Source organism: Populus trichocarpa, chromosome 16 (assembly GCF_000002775.5).
Source record: "Populus trichocarpa isolate Nisqually-1 chromosome 16, P.trichocarpa_v4.1, whole genome shotgun sequence".
Taxonomy (NCBI): domain Eukaryota; kingdom Viridiplantae; phylum Streptophyta; class Magnoliopsida; order Malpighiales; family Salicaceae; genus Populus; species Populus trichocarpa.
Genome location: NC_037300.2, coordinates 1,191,623 through 1,213,243, shown reverse-complemented (window position 1 = coordinate 1,213,243; position 21,621 = coordinate 1,191,623). Strand labels below are relative to the sequence as shown.

Genomic DNA, 21,621 nt, shown 5'->3' with positions numbered 1-21,621 from the left:
CAAGAAGAAATGAAATTTCAAAAGAGTTTCAAATTTTATTCAAATGATCAATGACTATTACATAGAGAACAAACATGATTTAACATGGTAAATATACTATATACTTTAATGTTAAATCAGAAAAAACATGAGAATAAAACTGCTAGTCTTGTTATAATTATAATTATTAGAAAAAAAATTCTAAAAGGAGAGGGAAACTACTGTAGCAGTTCATAATAAAAAGATGATTTTTCCATTTTAAAAACAAACCTGTTAAATAATATTTATGTAGTCTTATTTATTAAGGGTAGAATAGTACTTTCAGTTTAACCTATATATACTTTATTTGTATTTAGGTTAAGACTATGCATTCATAATAAACTGATGATTCAGAATTGTAACTTCCTTTTTGTATTTGATCTCAATTATTTTAACAAAACCAAATAACTACTGGAGTGGACCGATGGAATACACGCGAGGAAATATAGTGGAAAGGCCATCCAAAACATCTTGCTCCATTGCATCAAAAGTATGAATAGCAATTGCATGAGCCTTAACAGAAGTCTCAGCAGCTCGCATTACAAAGTTGAATGCAAAGTCATCTGGATCTATTGTTCGAGTATACAGAAAATCTTTAAGTTGGAGCGGTTTCATACCAGGGATTCCTTCTATAATTGTACTTTCAAGATAACCACTTGTTAGATAACTTTCATCTGTAAGAACACAGCGCGTTAAAGTTAGCTCGCATTACAAAGTTGAATGCAAAGTCATCTGGATCTATTGTTCGAGTATACGGAAAATCTTTAAGTTGGAGCGGTTTCATACCAGGGATTCCTTCTATAATTGTACTTTCAAGATAACCACTTGTTAGATAACTTTCATCTGTAAGAACACAGCGCGTTAAAGTTAGATCATGTTGAACAATCATTGGATAGAATCATCAGACAATCATAGTTTTGTTCAAACAAGAATTTTCTTGATTATAACTAATAAAGGCAATCTAAATCAATAAAAAGGCCTCATGATCTTACAAAAACTTTAATGAAAAGTTTTGAGATTGTTATTAAATCACTAATTACAAGTACCTCCAAGATGCAGGGATTTAATTAATTAATTAATTATTATTATATTATATTAAATCTTCCTAGCAAAATTACCTGATGACATATATATGGGTTGTCGTTATAGTCTCTCCAGCCTCTATTATTATTATTATTAGTAGTATAAAGAGTTTAGAGATTGTTTAGATATAAAGTAATATTTTATTTTAAAAAATTAAGTCGGGATTAAAAACAAACTAGCGAGTTAATGCTATGGGGAAGCAATGGACAGAAGTGTGTGAATTTGTAGCTGAAAGAGTTGAGCGACAACTTGTTCTCATTATTAGTGATGGGGAAAGTTAGAGATGGATAGCTAGAAACATCAAGGAATCTTTGTCATGTATCATCCACTTGACAAATATGAGGAGACAATAGGAGTAGCCATCTAATATTTTAATTATTAGAAACCCTAATTAATCTTAGAGATAAGGTACGAAAACTAGTTGCGTAAAAAGAAAGGTATTAGCACCCCAAATACGCCCTATCTCGGATAAGCTGTATTGTTTAATTGTCTGATAAAAAACTAAGGTATTGTCGTGTTTTCTATTTGTTGATTTGTCTATGGTTCGAGAAAAATTCTTCTCGGTGAGGAGATTTTTATCTCGTAGAGTAAAACTTAACCGTTCTAATGTCAATAAAAAAATTACCTTTTTAGTACCGGGAGTATATTTTACGTATATATTCATAATCTCATATACTAAAAAGAAACAAAATATATATTTTTAAAATATTGGCCTAGTTATCATGGCTTTAATAAACTTGTTATTAAAACTGAAAATGTATACTAAGATATATTTTTTAAAATTTTCTTTGTTTTATAAAAATACAACATGATTTTTTATTTAAGAGACTTGGCCGTATGCAAGAAAGCAAGATATTTTTTTTGTTTTATAATTTTTCAACATTTCAAAGAAAATTGGGTTTTTAAATACCAGATTTATATCTTTACAATATAACAATACAAAGCAATATTAAGCAAAATTGATAGAAAAATAGGCAGAAAAATCACAAATTTTTAAAAAGATTTTTTTGGTTTTTTTTTTTGAAATTTTTTAGGTTGGGTTGGGCGTGGCCCAATGCATTTTGGTGTGGGTCGGCACCTGTCCGGCCCAGTAAACAGTCGCTCTCCACTGTTCATTAGCATAATAGTGGAGCTGATGGGGGGATGAAGTGAAGCAGAAGAAGAAGGAAGCTGACCTGGCGGGGGGATGAAGTCCCTAAATGGCCATCAAACTTCAATATTTATGCAATGAAACTCCTGATTTAACAAATCAACTCTAAAAAATTATAATTTGACCCTAGAACTTTAATGTCTTCCAATTAAAGCTCAAATTTACTGGAAAATCAATTTTTCTTACAATTAAACCCTTCATAAATTCAATTAAATCTTCAATAAAATTTAATTGAGTCTATAAACATTTGATTTTGGATATTTCTTCCTCAAATTGAATTTTTCTTTGTCAACAGGGCTCTTATCAGTCAACGATATATTGTCAAATTTTAATCTTTGTATTGTTATACATCCTCAACCAATTTTTAGCCATTTTCTGAGCGTTCTGGCACTTTTCACTGCTATTATATTTTGAATTTCTTCCAAATATATATATATATATATATATATATATATATATATATATTTTGTATTTTCTCTTTTTGTTGTGGGTCCAAAAATAGGTAATAACAATCTCAATTATAGAGGGAATATGCACGTCCTTCATCAAATTAAATTGCCATCTAACCTCAAAATATATCAATACAATATATTGTAGGGGGATGGGTGTTAATTTAATCCTTTGCATATTTTATTTTTATACGCTGAACTTTTTTTAATTTTATCAATTAAATAATGATGAGGTCTTGAAAAATCCAAATAATTGGTTAATCTTTTGGTTTTGATAATTTGATCCATTTTTTCTAACTAAGGTGGTTGATGTCTGCTGTTTGGTAAGCCGAGGTGATCGATGGCTTGTACCTGTAAAATGTTCTCTTCGGTGAATTTGAGAACTCTCTAATGCTTAAGAATTTTTTTGAGAAAAAAAAGCCATGATATTTTATAGAGAGACTATAAAATAAATATGTAGTAGAGAATGAAGATTGATAATCTTTTTCCTTGAAGAATTCATAGTATTTTTATAGCTCGTAAACCTTGTTATTTTTTTTAGAGGGGCTGAAATGTCATCTTTGCCTTGATAGCATTAAAGATTGATAAATATCCCTTACACATCATTATTGAGGGATAAATATCAGGTCCTTCTGAAAACTTTTATACATCTAGGGATATAAAGAGATAAGTATCTTTGACCTTAACTTTTTATGTTAAAGGTCATGATAAAAATAAACGGAGTCTTATGACTCAATAAGAGGCCTAAAAAGATAATTGATTTTACATCTATTTGGGCTCGACGAGATGTTGAGTCTGATAATTTTTTAGACTCGCATGTACGTGGACTCAGTGCATAACTAAACCCAGAGATTTTGGGTCTGGTGGATTGCTAGACCCATATATATTTAGACTCAACGCATAACTGAGCCAAAAAAATATTGGATTATCATCCTATCTTCGGTCTTTTTTTGAACATGAATTTTAGACAAAAAATATGTATAAACATGTTAATCCAATATGTGTGTGTGTGTGTGTCATTTATGCATCTTTCTGTTAAAAAATATATGTGAGAGAATTAAGCCAATAATATTTTTGTCTTCAGTGCATGGCGCAATAACATGTAAGGCTACACATATTAAAAATATTATCTAAAAATAAATATTTTTATTTTTAAAAAGATAGTTTATCTATATAAAAGATAAAAACAAAATCATAGATGAACTAGAAAAACCACTTCGAAAATTAAACACATAACAAACAAATTAATATTATTTAAAAGAGACCCTCTATACAAAATAAAAGAGGAGGTTTTGTCTATTTTTTAGTTTTTATTTTTTTAACCGGTCACATTATTTTATTTCTTTTCAATTGCATTTTTTAAAGTTATATTTTCATGGCAACTATAGTTATCAAACCTGGCTCGAGGATTGACCCGGTCAAGGAACCGGGTCCAGGGTTACACAGGTTAACTCAGGTCAACCTGAAAAAAATAAAAAAATATATATTTAAAGTTTTAATATTTTATATAAAAAAAAATTAAAACAAATTTATTTATATATAAATTTTACATTACGAATGATCTAAATCACAATCCTACTTTGAAATATAGAATGCCAAAAGTGGGCCTACACCATGCATGTTCGAGAAATGGAGCATTTATTATGATATTTAAATTCCAATAAAAGGCAACAGATAGGGAAGGGCCACGTTATCTTTTTTTTGTTCACAGACCACCGAAATTTGATCTTTTCATGATTTTTTTTTTTTATTCTAGCGTGTCGACGATCTAATTGTTTGAAGAGATTATTTCATGGATGAACTTGTCCAAATTAATGGATGATGTACCCTCTGGCCCAACAGCTTCTTCAGCCAACCTTTTCCACTCCATAGCCTTTCCCCTCATTTTCTCACCCTTTTCCCCTTCCATTAGCTCCTTCACCAGCATCTCCACTTCTTCCCTCTTGACGTTATTATCAATCTCCATTCCAACTCCCCATTCATTGCAGCTATATCTACAGTTCATTGCTTGATCAGCGAAGAAGGGCCAACACGCCAATGGAAGGCCAGCACACAAGCTCTCAATGGTTGAACCCCAGCCACTATGAGTTAGAAACCCTCCAACTGCTGGATGGTTAAGCACTTCCTCTTGTGGACACCAACTTGTAATAAAGCCACGCTTTTCAGTTTCCTCTGCAAATTCAGCTGGTAAAACAGCTGATTCAGCGACGACCAAATCTGGCCTTATAATCCACAAGAATGGGATATTACTATTAACTAATCCCATTGCAAACTCCACAAGTTGATCAGCTGTCATCACTGTTATGCTCCCAAAATTCACGTACACCACTGATTTGGGTTCCTTTGTTTCCAGCCATTGGAGACACTCATGGTCTTCTTTCCACAGACTGTAACCAATAGACTTCAAGCCATTTTCTTCGAATTGATTTAGGAGTAACTGGAGTGGACCGATGGAATAAACTCGAGGGAAAATAGTGGAAAGGCCATCTAAAACTTCTGGTTCCAAGGCGTCAAAAGTATGAAAAGCAATTGCACGAGCTTTAACAGAAGTTTCAGCAGCTCCAATGACAAAGTTAAATACAACTTCATCTGGATCTGTTGTTTGAATAAATGGAAAGTCCTTAAGACGAACGTCTTTCATACCAGGAGCCCAGTCTACTTTTGTCTCAAGATAGCCGTTGCTTAGATTGCTCAAATCTGCAAAACACAATCTTATTAGACCAAGCTCAAAATGAAAATTTATTGCACATAATCATTGATCTTGCCCGTGTGATTTAGGCTTGGTAATTTTTGTCGGAACGCGGACATATCAAATTAATTAAATTGTAATATTGTTTTTAATAATAATAGAGAGTATTAATAAAAAAAATTATTTAAAAGATAATTTCTAAAAGGTTAAAACATCATTTACAATAAAATAAAATGAATACGATGTAAAAAAAAATTAAAAAAAATTAAAAAAAAATAAAAGGAAATAATAATTAAATTAGTGATTTGTGTTTATCCACATTTAAATATCATTTACACTACGAATAAGATGTATAACTAAAATTGAATTCATTATACTTTAGTCAAATTGATAATCTATGCAAAATCAAAGAGAAATTGGTATCGCAATCCGGCTGCACCTTGTTATAAATCAAATTATTTTTATGAGCCAAATATTCCATGTGAGAATGAAAAAAATGAGATTCCAAGCCTGAATCCGAAATATATCTTCCGCTAAAAAAGACTACTAATAAATAAATAAAAATCTAAGAGGAGGAGGAATGCGCCGGATACTCCCACCATCATAAAATTTTTATGATTTCTAGGATAATCTGATTTAATAATTGCCAGATTTTTAGAGAAGTGATTTGGAAAAGGATATTATATAAAATTTACATGGTTCTATGGCATGCTATTTGAATTATGCCGTCGAACGTACAGTATATATAACATAATATAATATAATATATTATAAATAAAATAAATTGTTGTCGTGATAATGTTTTATAATCATTTCTCCATCAACTTGCAAGGGAGAATCTGGATGTTTGAAAATTTAGAAAAGAATAAATTAGCTGCAAAATACTAAAGAAGTTGTATAATGGTGTAATAAAGCCACTTTGCTTTTGCTTGGAAGTTCACTTGTTATTGATGATAACTTAAATAATAAACAAGCATGTGAATTATTACCTTTGATTGGGGTGAAGCCTCTCTCTCTGAGAGCATGGAGCTGTTTAAATCCCATATAGCCACATGCATTCATAGTGGCATACATCACAACTGGAAGACCAACTTCTTCCCCAGCTTTGATGGAGATTGGAGCGAAGGGATCAGAAACAATGCAGGTAACCGGAGGGTTGTTCTCCGAAACGGTATTTCTGAGTTCCAAAAGAAGATCTTTAAAGGGTGCTAAGAAATTCTTGTTCATGGCATCACAAAGAGAAGGAATGTCTTGGGTGGCATCAATATCTGAAGGAGGGAGACCATCGGGAATGGTTCTAAAATGGAAGCCAGGCAAGTCATCAAGGGCATGACGTCCTCTTGACCAAAGGAAACGTTTGTGATTGAATTCTGTGCTGACAAACGTGATGTGAAGACCTTTGTAGTGAAGAAGCTTCGCAAGTTTAAGCATAGTCTTTATATGACCTTGGAGTGGACATGGGATCACAACAACATGAGGCTTGGAAATGGATCCCATATCTCTCTTACTAGCTAGCTAGCTTGCTTCTCTCTGTTCAGTCTCAATGAGTCTTTTCCTGTGATTTATAGCCAGATATGCTTGATTTTCTATTTCCAAATCTGTGTCTTCCTTGGATTTTTTATTTTTATTTCTATTTTATTAATGGCATGTTTTGCCAGGTCATTGTAGTTGTACTCTAGTGATAACAACGAGAAATTTTACAGGGACGAGAATAACAACAAGAATATTTTAAATATATATATATTTTTATTATTTTTAATAATCCATATCTCTTTTTGTTTTTTTTATACCTGTTTTTTTCTCTACGGGACCACCATGTAATCAATAGCAATTTATTATTTTAATATTTTAAAAGTGTTTTTGAAAAAATTAAAAAATTTTTATTTTTTTTGTTTTAAATTAATATTTTTTTGGTGTTTTCAAATATTTTGATATGCTAATATTAAAAATAATTTTTAAAAAATAAAAAAATATATTATTTTGATGTATTTTCAAACAAAAAATATTTTAAAAAACAACAATATCCATACTTCCAAATAGATGAATCACAGCTCACAATTACCTCCAAAATACAAGGATTTCACAAATTAATTATCACTATAATATATAAAATCTTATCAGCAAAATTGTCTGGCAGCATCTATCATTGGCCCTTTTTCTAGTCGTATTAATGAATGGCCAGTTATTTTTTCATTGAAAATTATTATTAAAATATATATCCATAACGCAACTAGAAAACTTTATTTATAGCAATGAACATAATGAATTGAATTAATTTAATCTAAAAAAATTCAATTATACAAATAATTGGAGCCTTGTAATTAAGTTCAATTATATACAGTATCATTCATCCTTTTCTTCTTACTAACAGTTGGATAAATTGTTTTGGAATAACGAGATTAAATCCACATAAATGTGGAAACCTGCACCAAAACACCACCCTCTCTCTCTCCCTCCCTCCTTGAACCACCGGCCCTTACTGTCACCATAGACACATGGCTAGTGCCGTGAGTAAAAATCTGCTTAAATTGACAACATGTCATGAGGAAGAGTGGAGCCATCCCCAATGCATTGTCACATTTAATGCATGGAGCCGAGCAAAGGCGTAGCTAGAAATTTTTATTGTTCAGGACTATTAAATAAACATATAAGTTCTTTTTAAAATTAATTATTAATGTTATAACTTAAATTTTAACTATTTTTATTTTATCTTATTTTTATTAAAACAAAAAAATATATGTGAAATAAAAATAAAATGAATGAAGGATAAATTAAAATTTGAGCTAAGGCAACATAATTGAAAGTTTAAGGACTTAATTAAACTTGGGAGTAGTTTCATTAATCACATTAAGAGCTTAATTGAAGAATTGATAAGTTTGGGGACTTAAGTGAACTTGGAATTAGTTTAATTAATGAAATCAGGAACCCAATTGTTAATGTTAGAAGTTCAGGGGCTAAGTTGAAAACACCAGATATAAACGGCGCCGTTTTGAACCACTGTTCATCATCTCCTCATCCGGAAGACCGGATCAACAGGAAACACTGCCAGCAGATCATGAACCACGATCCCTCACGGAACGTGCCTCATTTGTTGAGGCATGAACACACGACCTTCTCTGGCTTTATAAAAGCCAGAGAAAGGCCTCACAGCGGGGGAAGCAGGGGGCAGATCACGAACCGAAACAGAAAAAAAATACAGGGGACAAAGAGAGAAAATACAGACGAACAGAGGGGGAACTAAACTGAGAGGGCAGAAAAAAAACAGAGGACGCACGGAGATAGACATACTGGACTAGAGAAGGAGAGGGAGAGCACGAACCGAAACAAAAAAAAAAAGACAGGGGAAGAACACTGGAAACAGGGAGAGACAAACTAAAAAGAAAAAGGAGGAGAGAGCAAAAGCCAGCGTTGTCTTCGTCCCCAGGACGCAAGCAAAGTGAACAAGGGAAAACAGAGAAACTGTAAACATTGATCAGCCTGGCACCACTCCGAACCGTCATAAGCAGAGGAAGAAACCCAAAATAACAGCAGAAAAAGAAGGACCCAGAATCAAGACCACCAGAGAGAACCGGCATCATCATCATCTTCGTTCCTTCGTCTCTAAGAAAAAACCAGAAGCAGAGAGGAGACGAACGAACAGGAGGAACAGCCAGCCACCACGCCTTCGTCATCGTCTTCGTTCCTGCTTCCAGGTAAGCTTCCCGCTCCCTTTCATTTATAGTTGTATAAGTACAGGGATAAGGTAATTTTAATTACCTTCCCACTGTGCACAGCATGCGTGAATAGTTCACGCATGCGTGCTTCAGCCAGCCGGATCACTGGCTTAGGCCAGTAACCGGGCCAGGATGGTTGGGTCTAGCCCAGCCCACGTGGGCTGAGCTGGGCCCAGAAAAAAAAACACCATTAGCTAAATTAATTTCTGGATTGATCTTTAACAGGGACTGTTCAATGGACAAATTTCTACGCCCGAGCTCATTGGACTGGATATGTCTTAATTTGTAGACCTAGAAGCTGTTCAGTTGCGTGCTAGGTTCTTGGGACGTTCCAGACAACCATGCATATGGACTATCGAGACAAACACCATTAGTGCAAACACTAGCTATCTTCAATTGGCAAGCAATAAAATCCCATCACAAAAGTATTTTCTCTTTTGAATGATCATAGGTTACAGAGTGATGTTTGATTGTAACATTTCATTGATGAAACTGTCTAAATTAATGGATGATGAACCATTAGCTAGGGACAGTAGCCTCTTCCGCCACCTTCCTCCAGTGTTTGGCCTTTTCCCTCATTTTCTTACACTTTCTCCTCCCATCAAGTTCCTGATAAGCTTCTCCACTTCTTCTCTCTTGACATTGTTATCAATCTCCATGCCAACTCCCCATTCAATGCAAGCACAGCTACAATTTATTGGTTGATCAGCAAATAAAGGCCAACATATCACTGGCACTCCAGCACACAAGCTTTCAATAATCGAATTCCAACCGGTATGAGTTAGAAATCTCCCCCAACTGTTAGATAATAATATAAATCATATCCTGAAACTTCACCTAACAGCTTAAGCTATTGGGTTGAGATGGTTCTTTGACATGGTATCAAAACCTTAATGACCAAGCGGTCACGAGTTCGAATCTCACCATCCCCAGTTATTTGATAAAAATTAAGCACAAGATAATATAGGCTTGTGCAAGTTTCAATTTCAAAGGGCTTTCACTTGAGGGGGTGTGTTAGAGAATAATATAAATCATATCTTGGGACCTTACCTAACAGTTTAAGCTATTGGGTTGAGATGGTTCTTTGACACCAACTGATGGGTGGTTCAGAACTTCCTCTTGTGGACACCAACTAGTTACGAAACCACGGTTCTAAGTTTCCACTTGAAACTCAGCCGGCAAAATCGTTGACTCACTGGTAATAGTTGAGAATAATTAGGAGGCTTAACTTTTGATTTAACCAATCCTTTTCTATTTATATGTGTAGGGCAATATATAATAGTTAATGTAGAGAATACAATTAATACTATAGTAGTGCCCATAATATTTCATATATAGTATACATTCTATAATATGCCCTCTCAAGCTTAGGGTAGACGATCGACCCGAAGCTTGAAACGAAAAGCAGTAAACGAAGCAGTAGGAAGTGGCTTAGTAAAGACATATGCAAGTTGATCCCGAGAGAAAATGAAACGAATCTGAATCTCCCTCTTCGCAACTCAATCTCGAACAAAATGATAATCAACCTCAACATGTTTTGTGTAAGAATGAAAAACATGATTCGCAGATAAATAAGTGGCACCAAGATTATAACACCAAATTATAGGAGCTGAAACAGACAGAATCTGAAGATCTGTTAATAAATAGTCAAGCCAGATAACCTCAGCAATACCATCTGCTAAGGATTTGTACTCAGCTTCGATAGAGGAGCGAGCAATTGTACGTTGCTTAAGATAACCAAAGGACACAAGATAACCACTCGTAGATTTTTTTATCATCAATACTACCTGCAGAATCTGCATTTGTAAAGCCATGTAATGGAAAGAAAGAACTATGAGTAATATGTAGGCCATGTGTTGTCGTACCGTTAAGATAACGCAAAATGCGTTTAACAGCAGCCCAATGAGAGTCTGTAGGAGCATGCATAAACTGATAGACTCTGTTAACAACAAAGCAAATATCTGGTCTCGCAAAACTGAGATATTGAAGAACACCCATAATTTGACGAAAACGTGAAGCATTAAAAAACAAAAGATCTGACGATATGATAGCTTTGGATGTAGAGATAGAAGTATCAATAGGTTTCCAAGATATCATACCATATTCGAAAATGGAGCATTTATTTATTATGATATTTAAATTCCAAAAAAAGGCAACTGGAAGGAAATTTGATCTTTTCACAGACGAACGAAATTTGATCTTTTATGATTTTTTTTTTATTCTAGCGTGTCGACGATCTAATTGTTTGAAGAGATTATTTCATGGATGAACTTGTCCAAATTAATGGATGATGTACCCTCTGGCCCAACAGCTTCTTCAGCCAACCTTTTCCACTCCATAGCCTTTCCCCTCATTTTCTCACCCTTTTCCCCTTCCATGAGCTCCTTCACCAGCATCTCCACTTCTTCCCTCTTGACGTTATTATCAATCTCCATTCCAACTCCCCATTCATTGCAGCTATATCTACAGTTCATTGCTTGATCAGCGAAGAAGGGCCAACACGCCAATGGAACACCAGCACACAAGCTCTCAATGGTTGAACCCCAGCCACTATGAGTTAGAAACCCTCCAACTGCTGGATGGTTAAGCACTTCCTCTTGTGGACACCAACTTGTAATAAAGCCTCGCTTTTCAGTTTCCTCTTCAAATTCAGCTGGTAAAACAGCTGATTCACCGACGACCAAATCTGGCCTTATAATCCACAAGAATGGGATATTACTATTAACTAATCCCATTGCAAACTCCACCAGTTGATCAGCTGTCATCACTGTTATGCTTCCAAAATTCACGTACACCACTGATTTGGGTTCCTTTGTTTCCAGCCATTGGAGACACTCATGGTCTTCTTTCCACAGACTGTAACCAATAGACTTCAAACCATTTTCTTCGAATTGATTTAGGAGTAACTGGAGTGGACCGATGGAATAAACTCGAGGGAAAATAGTGGAAAGGCCATCTAAAACTTCTGGTTCCAAGGCGTCAAAAGTATGAAAAGCAATTGCACGAGCTTTAACAGAAGTTTCAGCAACCCCAATGACAAAGTTAAATACAACTTCATCTGGATCTGTTGTTTGAATAAATGGAAAATCTTTAAGACGAACGTCTTTCATACCAGGAGCCCAGTCTACTTTTGTCTCAAGATAGCCGTTGCTTAGATTGCTCAAATCTGCAAAACACAATCTTATTAGACCAAGCTCAAAATGAAATTCTTTTGCACATAATCATTGATCTTGCCTGTGTGATTTAAGCTTGGAAATTTTTGTCGGAACGCGGGCATACCAAATTAATTAAATTCTAATATTTTTTCAATAATAATAAAGTGTATTAATAAAAAAGAAATCATTTAAAAGATAATTTCTAAAATGTTGAGTAAAATAAAATGAATGCGCCGTAAATGAGATAAAGAGAGAACAAAAAGAAATATAAAAGAAAAAAGCAATCAAGTTAGTGATTCATATTTTTTTCACATCCAAATACTATCATTATCATTATAGCTGAAATTGTATTCATTACACTTTAGCCAAACAAATAATCTATGCAATATGCAAGATTAATGAGAAACCGGAAACTCAATCCAGTTTCACCTTGTTAAAAATGAGGATACTCTCCACCATCATAAGAATTTTACCTATAATTACCGAGTACTAGCTAGAATAATAGAATAAAAAATGATCTGAAATCTCTCATACCCTATAATTTTTGAAATTATTTGTAGAAGGATCTCAACCATTTGATTTCTAGGATAATCTCAACCATTTGTTTGAAAATTTAGAAAAGAATAAAGCTGTAAAATACTAATGAAGTTGTATAATAGTAATAAAGCCACTTTTCTTGGAAGTTCACTTGTAATTAAACAAGTATGTGAATATACCTTTGATGGGGGTGAAGCCTTTCTCTCTGAGAGCATAGAGCTGTTTACATCCCATATAGCCACATGCATTCGTAGTGGCATACATCACAACTGGAAGACCAACTTCTTCCCCAGCTTTGATGGAGAATGGAGCAAAAGGATCAGAAACAATGCAGGTAATCGGAGGGTTGTTCTCCGATACTGTATTTTTGAGTTGTAAAAGAAGATCTTTAAAGGGTGCTAAGAAATTCTTGTTCATGGCATGACAAAGAGAAGGAATGTCTTGGGTGGCACCAATATCTGAAGGAGGGAGACCATCGGGAATGGTTCTAAAATGGAAGCCAGGCAAGTCATCAAGGGCATGAGGTCCTCTTGACCTAAGGAAACGTTTGTGATTGAATTCTGTGCTGACAAACGTGATGTGAAGACCTTTGTAGTGAAGAAGCTTCGCAAGTTTAAGCATAGTCTTTATATGACCTTGGACTGGACATGGGATCACAACAACATGAGGCTTCGAAATGGATCCCATATCTCTCTTACTAGCTAGCTTGCTTGCTTCTCTCTGTTCAGTCTCAATGATTCTTTTCCTGTCATTTATAGCCAGAAATGCTTGATTTTCTATTTCCAAATCTGTGTCTTCCTTCAACTTTTTTATTTTTATTTTATTAATGTCATGTTTTGCCAGGTCATTGTAGTTGTACTCTAGTGATAACGACGAGAAATTTTCCAAGCGCGAGGGAATAACAAGTAGTTTTTTATTAGTTGTTTTTTTGGATTTATTTTTTAAATTAATTATAATTAGAAGAGAAAATTTTAAATGAAAATATACTTATAATTTTAAATGAAAATATTTCTTTTTATATTTGTCTCTCTTTTTTTAAGGTAGATCAGACATAACCAATAAAAAGCAACTAATTAATTTTTGAATCACGGCTCACAAGTACCTCCAAAAGGCAAGGATTTTACTAATTAATTATTACTACAATATATAAAATCTGATCAGCAAAACTAGCTGTGGCTTGTAACGCAACATTGCACTATCTCCAGCATCTATCATTGGCCCTTTTTCAATGAATGATAAGCTTGTCTGGCCCAGTTATTTTTTCATTGAGAATTATTATTAAAATATATAAGCAACTAGAAAACTTTATTCAGGGGCGGCGGAACTAGAATTATATAACAGGAAGGAAGGTCAAACAAAACTCAAGATATAATTTATTATTAGAAAATTTATGTATTTAAAATAAAAATATATTATATTATTTTATATTTAAACACTAAAAATACAAAAATTTAAAATATTTTACAGGAGCCCATCCCTGCTCGCCTACTCTGGTTCCACCTCTGATTTTATTTATAACAATGAACATAATAATAGATTGAATTAAATTTATAATTAATTTAATCTAACATATGATTAAAAAAATCCAATTATACAAATAATTGAAATCTTGAAGTTCAATTATATGCAGTATCATTCATCCATTTCTTTTTACTAAGACTTGATAAATTGTTTAAGAATAACGAGATTAAATCTCATATATGTGTGGAAATCAGTATCAAAACACCATGTCATAGTACATAAAATATGTAATTTAATTAGTTAAATTTTTGATTTGCTGTTCAAATATTATCAGTTTGACTGATATAAATTTTAAAATTACTGGAGGTTTATCTGTTCATTAACTTCAAAGCTCTGGAAGATTAGTCAAGGTGCTCGTAAACTGATCCGGACATCCATGGTTAAATAAAAAAAAGTTTGAAGTCAAAAACTTAATATCAAATCCATGGTTTGAATTTTAACTTGTTTTTTATTAAAATTTATTTTTTTTGTATTAAATTAAATTTTTTAATTTTTTTATATTTGTTGATATTAAAATTAATTTTTTTTAAATTAAAAAATATTATTTTAATATTTTTATAAAAATAAAACACTTCACAAAATAATTATTAGCACACTATTTATGGCGAGGTGCTTACTTAGAGGCTGTTTGGTTCTGCGGTTGAATCTGCTTTTCACCGAATTTCAATTTTTTTTTTTTTTTTGCTAAAATTGAGTGCGGTTTGTACTTTTTGGATCGTTTTGATGTGCTGATGTCAAAAATGATTTTTAAAAAATGAAAAAACATCATTGGCATGTATTTCAGCACGAAAAGCTATTTGAAAATCAACCACTACCACACTGCCAAACACCATCTTAATGCTCTTCCTTCTATACTCCTCGTATCGATACGTCCTCACCTACATTTCGTAAAACGCAGTGTCTCGTTGCAGGAGAGGAGAATAATTAATTAACACCGACTGCTCAGCTCTCTCTCTCCGAGCCACCGGCCCTTATTCTCATGATAAGACACATGTTGATTTTCGAGCTCTAAGATATGGAAAGTAAAATATTACACATTTACTCTCTCTACAATTTACTTATTCCAAGCATTAAAGAAGAATTAATTGTACATCATTAAACACATTATCTATTCATTGTCATAAATATTTTGTATTTATTTATATAATAACTAATTTAGATGAAACAATGCAAAAACAATTTGTACAAGCAATATAAATTTCTATTGAATATGCCGCCACACAAAATCTTTAATCTAAAATTTTATTATTGATTTTTTTCAAGTAGCATGTTTTTCTAAAAGATATAAAACTCCTTAAAACAAAGACATCCTAAATAAATTAGAAAATTAAGAGTCCTGATAATGAAAGAAAAAAACAATAAAACTCTTAAACAAGCTAGAAAATCTAAAATAATAATAATAATAAAACTCAGTTGAACAACACTTGTTGGGACTAATTTGGAGGCCTTCTAGACCTCATTTGGTTATCGCAAGTCAACCTCTTTACAGAACTAGGTATGAATAATCTCCTGACAATAGTCATGATGAAATCATGAAAAAATTTCAAATACAAAAATTAATTTTCTTGACTAGTGAATTGGGCAGATGAGTGATTCCTATAAAACCAGTTTTTTGTTAAGACAGTTTACACTTTAATACTTAAGTTACTAGCTACTTGTATATGTGGAAACAATAATGGACAAGGAGAAAATACATAGAAGGTGTAAGGAAAGTTATCTAGGTGTTGCAAGATTGTGGATTTAGTATGTCATGAAAAAATATTTCCCTTTTAGTTTGGTAACTAGATGTATTTATACACCTAAAATTGTAATTTCTTTATAAAAGAGGGAATCTTGTCATTGATCAATCAAGATTAGCTATCACCGGTTGGTATGATATTATGATAAAGGTTATGTCTAATATGTAATTGAAAGGAGAAGTTGGTGTGTCATGTTTATATATAATAAAATATATTTATTTTTATTGGTGTTCATGTGAGTTTATAGTCATAAAAGAAATGTTGCTATTGATGATAAAAAAAAAAAAAGAATGGTGTTTGTATTGCAAAAAAATTTTGTGTTTGCGAGATAGAAAAATTAAGTGTATTATGCATTGAAATTGTTAGTGCAAAAAAGTAAGAGAAAAAAAAATAAAAAGAGAAGAAAAAGATGTAATTGGTAGCTAAGCCACATCCAAGTGACTGCCTTAATCACTTGGGCTTAGTAGACAACTAGTAGGTTTATTAACCCAAGCTAGGGCTAGTCAAAAGTGTTTTGTGGCATGTTAGAGTGCGAGGGCTATTTAGGTTAAAGCATAACCTAAATATATATATTATAATTATAATTAAGTAATATACTAAAACGTGATTTCACTGTAGCTAAAGCTTTTTTTTTTTTTTTAGGGACAGTTTTTTTCGCTTTTTTTTTCAGTTTTTTTTTTGTTTTTTTTTCAGTTTTTTTTCGCTTTTTTTCTTACTTTTTTTTTTCCTTTTTGGTTTTATTTTTCTATAGCAGTTTTTTTATTTTTGTTTTTTTTTACATTTTTTTTTAACGCATAGGTTTTTCACTGTAGCAGTTTTGTTTTTTTTTCCTTGCTTTTGTTTCTTTTGTTTTTTTTACATATAATGTATCGCTGTGCACACAGTGAAACACTTGATTTTTTTGTTGTTTTTTTTTTCTTTTTTTTCGTTTTCCCTATGAGTTTTTTTTTTTTGCCTTTTTCTTTGTTTTTTTTTTCTTTCAATGAATTTTTTTTTTGTTTAATTTAGTTTGTTAATGTAAAAAAAAATTTAATTTAGTTATCATATTTTCATTACACGAATCTCAGTTTTTTTTCTATATTAAGCTGGTTGAAAACTTAACTTTGTAGCTTTTTTCAAAAAGAAAAAAAAATATTATGGATTACTACAGTCTTTCTCTTGCATGATTTTTGTTTGGTTGCAATGTTTCCCCCACATGTTTATTTTTTTATTTTTTTTTCATTTTTTTTTTGCAATTTTTTTTCGTTTTTTTTTTCTGTTGCATTTGTTTTTCGTTTTTGGTTTTGTTTTTCTGTAGCAGTTTTTCCTTTTTTTTCCTTTTTTTTGTTTTTGTTTTTTTTACATGTTTTTTTTAACGCGTGGGTTTTTCACTATAGCAGTTTTATTTTTTTTTTCCTCGCTTTTGTTTCTTCTATTTTTTACATATAATGTGTCGCTTTGTACACAGTGAAACACTTGATTTTTTTATTTTTATTTTCTTTTATTTTTTTTCGTTTTGCCTATGTGGTGTTTTTTTTTTTGCTTTTTTCTTTGTGTTTTTTTTTCTTTTAATGAATTTTTTTGTTTAATTTAGTTTGTTAATGTGAAATTTTTTTTTTTAATTTAGTTATCATACTTTTATTACATAGATCTCGGTTTTTTTTCTATATTAAGTTAGTTGAGAACTTAACTTTGTAGCTTTTTTCAAAAAGAAAAAAAAATACTATGAATTACTACAGTGTTTCCCTTGCATGATTTTTGTTTGACTGCAGTGTTTCCCCCAAATTTTTATTTTTTAAATTATCTTTGTTAAATTTATTTTTTTTAATATTGAGTTGGTTGAAATTTTAGCTTTAGCTTTAGCTTTCCCCACGTTTTTTCATTATAATTATTATTATATTGTATTATATTATATGACTGTTTTTTTCTTTTTAATTTTTTTTAATGAATTTTTTTTGTTTGATTTATTTTGTTAATGTTAAATTTTTTTTATTTAATTATCATATTTTCATGATACGAATCTCGGGTTTGATAGGTTAACCTGATTTAACGAGTTATTTTTTTTCATTTAGTTTAGTTTGTTAAAGTTAATTTTCTTTCTATTTAATTATCAGATTTTCATGACATGTATCCTGGGCTTGACGGGTTAACTTGGTTTGATGGGTTAACCCGGTTAATTCTGGGTAAATCCGTCATTTTTTTTTTCTATTTAGTTATCAAACTTTCATGACGCAAATCTAAGGTTTTACGGGGTAACCTGGTTTAAAGGGTTAACCCAATTAATTCAATTTTTTTTTCTTTTTCTTCATTAGTTTTTTTCTTTCTGTTGATTTTTTTTCTTTGTTTTTTTTAATTACTCTATTTAATTATCACACTTTTATTACACGACCTTATAGCCAGACCTACATCCAATATTCTTGGGTCTGGTGTTACTGGGTCATGTAAGTTTAATTTTATTATTAATATTATAAATATTACTCTTAGGTCAGACGTTGCAGCCACCCAAGATTCTTGGGTATAACTTTGCAGAAAAATCTAAGATTTTTCAATTTTTATTTTTTAAAATATTTTTTATAAAAAAAATAACCCGCGGCATCGCGCGGGTATCAAAGCTAGTTATATCTAAATGGTGTTTAGGTTAAAGCATAACCTAAATATATATTATAATTATAACAATATCTAAATGGTGTGAGGGAATCAATATGGATTACAACAGTAATCCACAGTGTTTTTTCCTCTCTTTTTTTTTTGTATTTTTTCATTTTTTTTTCCAACTTTCCCTCATTTTTTCTTTTTTTTCCAACTTTGCTTTTTTTCTCTCTCTCTTTTTTCCATTTATTTTTTTAAAAAATTATCTTTATTGATTTTACTTTTTAAATATTGAGTTGGTTAAAAATTCTACTTTGTAATTTTTTTCCTTTAAAATACTTTGGATTGTTACGATGTTTTCCTACATAATTTTTCTATTTTATTTTTTTATTTTTTAAAATTATATTTGTCGATTTTGTTTTATATTGAGCTGATTGAGAATTTAGTTTTGTAATTTTTTTCTTTAAAACATTGTTTATTGATACAGTGTTTCTCCGCATGGTTTTTTTTTGTTTTTGTTTTTTTATAATTTTCTCCGAAATTATCTTTTTTTATTTTATTTTTTAATATTGAACTGATTAAAAATTACCGTTACAATATGTGAGGAAAGCACTGTAACTTTCCTCGCAAATTACTGTGGGTTGCTACAATGTTTTTTCTCATATGGTTTTTTTTCTGTTTTTTTATGTTTTTCCCTAACATTGTCTTTGTCAATTTTATTTTTTAAATATTAAGCTGGTTAAGAATTGTAATTACAAGTAAATACAAGTTTTTCCTCACAAAACACTATGGATTGATACAGTTTGTTCTCACATGGTTTTTTTTTCCAGTTTCTTTTGTGTTTTCTTTTTTTGTAATATTTTTTTCCAAATTATCTTCGTCGATTTTTTTTTTAATATTGAGTTGGTTAGAATTTAAATTTGTAATAAAACTTAATTATGTGGGGAAAGCACTAAAGCTTTCCTCACAAAACATTGTTGAAAATTACAATTACAAGTCATTACAAATAAGGTTAAATCATGTGGGGAAGCACTGTAGCTTTCATTACAAAACACTATAAATTGCTACATTGTTTCCAACATGATTTTTTCCCCTTTTTTTGTGTTTTTTTTCCTAAAATTATCTCTATCGATTTGATTTTTTTAATATTGAGCTGATTAAGAATTTAACTTTATAATTTTTTTCTTTAAAACACTGTGAATTATTGCAGTGTTTTCCCATATGATTTTTTTATTATTTTTTCCAAAATTATCTGTCTATTTTTTAAAATATTAAGTTGGTTAAGAATTATAATTACAATAAAGCTAAATCATATGGGGAAAGCGTTGTAGTTTTTCTCACAAAACATTATGGATTGCTACAATATTTCTCTAAATGGTTTTTTATTTTATTTTATTGGGGAAAGCACTGTAGTTTTCCTCACAAAACATTGTCAATTGCTACAACATTTTTCCTCATGAGTTTTTTTCCTTCCAAAATTATCTTTGTTGGTTTTTTTTTTAATATTAAATTGGTAGAGAATTTAGCTTTGTAATTTTTTTTGCTTTTTATTAACAGAAAAGCTAAATCATGTGGCGAAAGCACTGTATCTTTCCTCCCAAAACACTATGGATTGCTACAAATTATTATTTTTAGTCTCTAAGTTTTGATCACCAACACAATTTTTTTTTCCGTCATGAAATATTAGCTTCATCATACCTTTAGTTTCTATTATTTATCTAGCGCTGGTTCATAATTATAACACTATTAAATATATTTGTTTTATAAACCTGCGGCAGCGCGCCGGCATGAAGTAACTAAAACTATTTACATAACTAATGATTGTCGTATATATACAAATCTAAGCGTGTATGCTTGCAGGACAGGACAGGCATCACCGTATTAGATAGAATTTAATGCATGAATCGCGTGGTAGATGATTCCCTTGTACATCTTAAAAAAAAACTCTGATGTTTTCAAGGACCTGAACAGTCATGAGGTGGGTTTTTTTTAATATATATATATTTTATTCTTTTATTTCATATTTGATTTGTTTTCTCTTAGATCCATTATCGTTAATATTTAATTTCTAAATACATCACACATTCTTATAAAATTAGTTTGATTTGAATTGAATTAATTCACTTTTTTTTTTTATTCTAAACCACCAACCGCCATCATATCCGCCATCAATGGTGTTCCTCCATTAACAAAACACCCCCAGGAAACGGCTGGATCTTCATCATCAACTTTTTTAATTTATTTATTATACATTAATTACAGATTTACGTACAGAGATGAGCTATGAGGAGATTGAAACCGACTACATTTTTGTGATGTGCTATTTCTCAATTTGAGGATTATTAAAGATTAAATAAAATAAAAAGAATATATAGCTAGTAAATCTATTGTTGTATTTGTAGTTAAAAAAAACAATAGCTAAAAACATATCTTGAGAACGTGAATTGCATTGCAGCTATACTCGCGTTTTTAAACACTCCTAAATCTCTTTCTTAGCTTGAGACGTTACATATTATTATTATTATTATTATTTTTATGAAAAGTTTTGCATTATGGACCAACAATTATTGACTTAAGCAGTCTATGATTGTCCTTTTTAAATGGGGTTTACATGATGCAAATTATACATTTATTTGTTTAGTTGTTGAATACTCCTAAATCTCTTTCTTAGTTGTTAAATGGGGTTTACATGATGCAAATTATACAACCCCAAGTATTCTTAAGCAGTCTATGATTGTCCATTAATCTGGAATCTTGTTGTTGAATATCCATTTATTGCTTGACAGATCGCAAAGTTTAGTTCCTGTTCAAGAAAGAAGAAGGAGAAGAAAGCCATCGATGTTGAAACTGCTGTCGACAACACTCGATTCATTGCCTATGGATCGAGTGTTTCAGTGTTTTTAAAGTAACTGCTCTTGGTCTATCCATCAAACACCAGTGCAAGTAACGTTTTGTCTTGTCCCATGTTCCCAACACTACATTAGTTTTTATAGTTGTAA

The 21,621-nt window shown here is 31.3% G+C and overlaps 2 protein-coding genes across 3 annotated transcripts in view; both read right to left on the bottom strand.

Annotated features, from left to right (window-relative positions):
* Positions 1–4,321: 4,321 nt before the first annotated feature.
* On the bottom strand, positions 4,322–6,901 carry LOC7455870 ((R)-mandelonitrile beta-glucosyltransferase). The gene is made up of 2 exons (XM_002322531.4): positions 6,379–6,901; positions 4,322–5,397 (listed from the first exon to the last, which is right to left on the bottom strand). Exons 1-2 carry the CDS (start codon positions 6,884–6,886, stop codon positions 4,469–4,471), a joined length of 1,437 nt encoding a protein of 478 aa, XP_002322567.2. The 5' UTR covers positions 6,887–6,901; the 3' UTR covers positions 4,322–4,468.
* A 4,304-nt stretch (positions 6,902–11,205) lies between these two features.
* LOC18108713 ((R)-mandelonitrile beta-glucosyltransferase) overlaps positions 11,206–21,621 on the bottom strand; it is a 40,987-nt gene continuing 30,571 nt past the window's right edge. The window contains exons 1-2 of one of the 2 annotated variants that reach the window (XM_024587453.2): positions 12,974–13,481; positions 11,206–12,268 (exon numbers count right to left, since the gene is read on the bottom strand). In XM_024587453.2, the coding sequence (XP_024443221.1) occupies positions 11,340–12,268; positions 12,974–13,481 (1,437 nt within the window). In that variant the 3' untranslated portion in view covers positions 11,206–11,339. Of the gene's footprint in view, positions 12,269–12,973; positions 13,482–21,621 lie in introns of those variants that run through there. The other variant, XM_052447765.1, reaches the window with a different exon arrangement.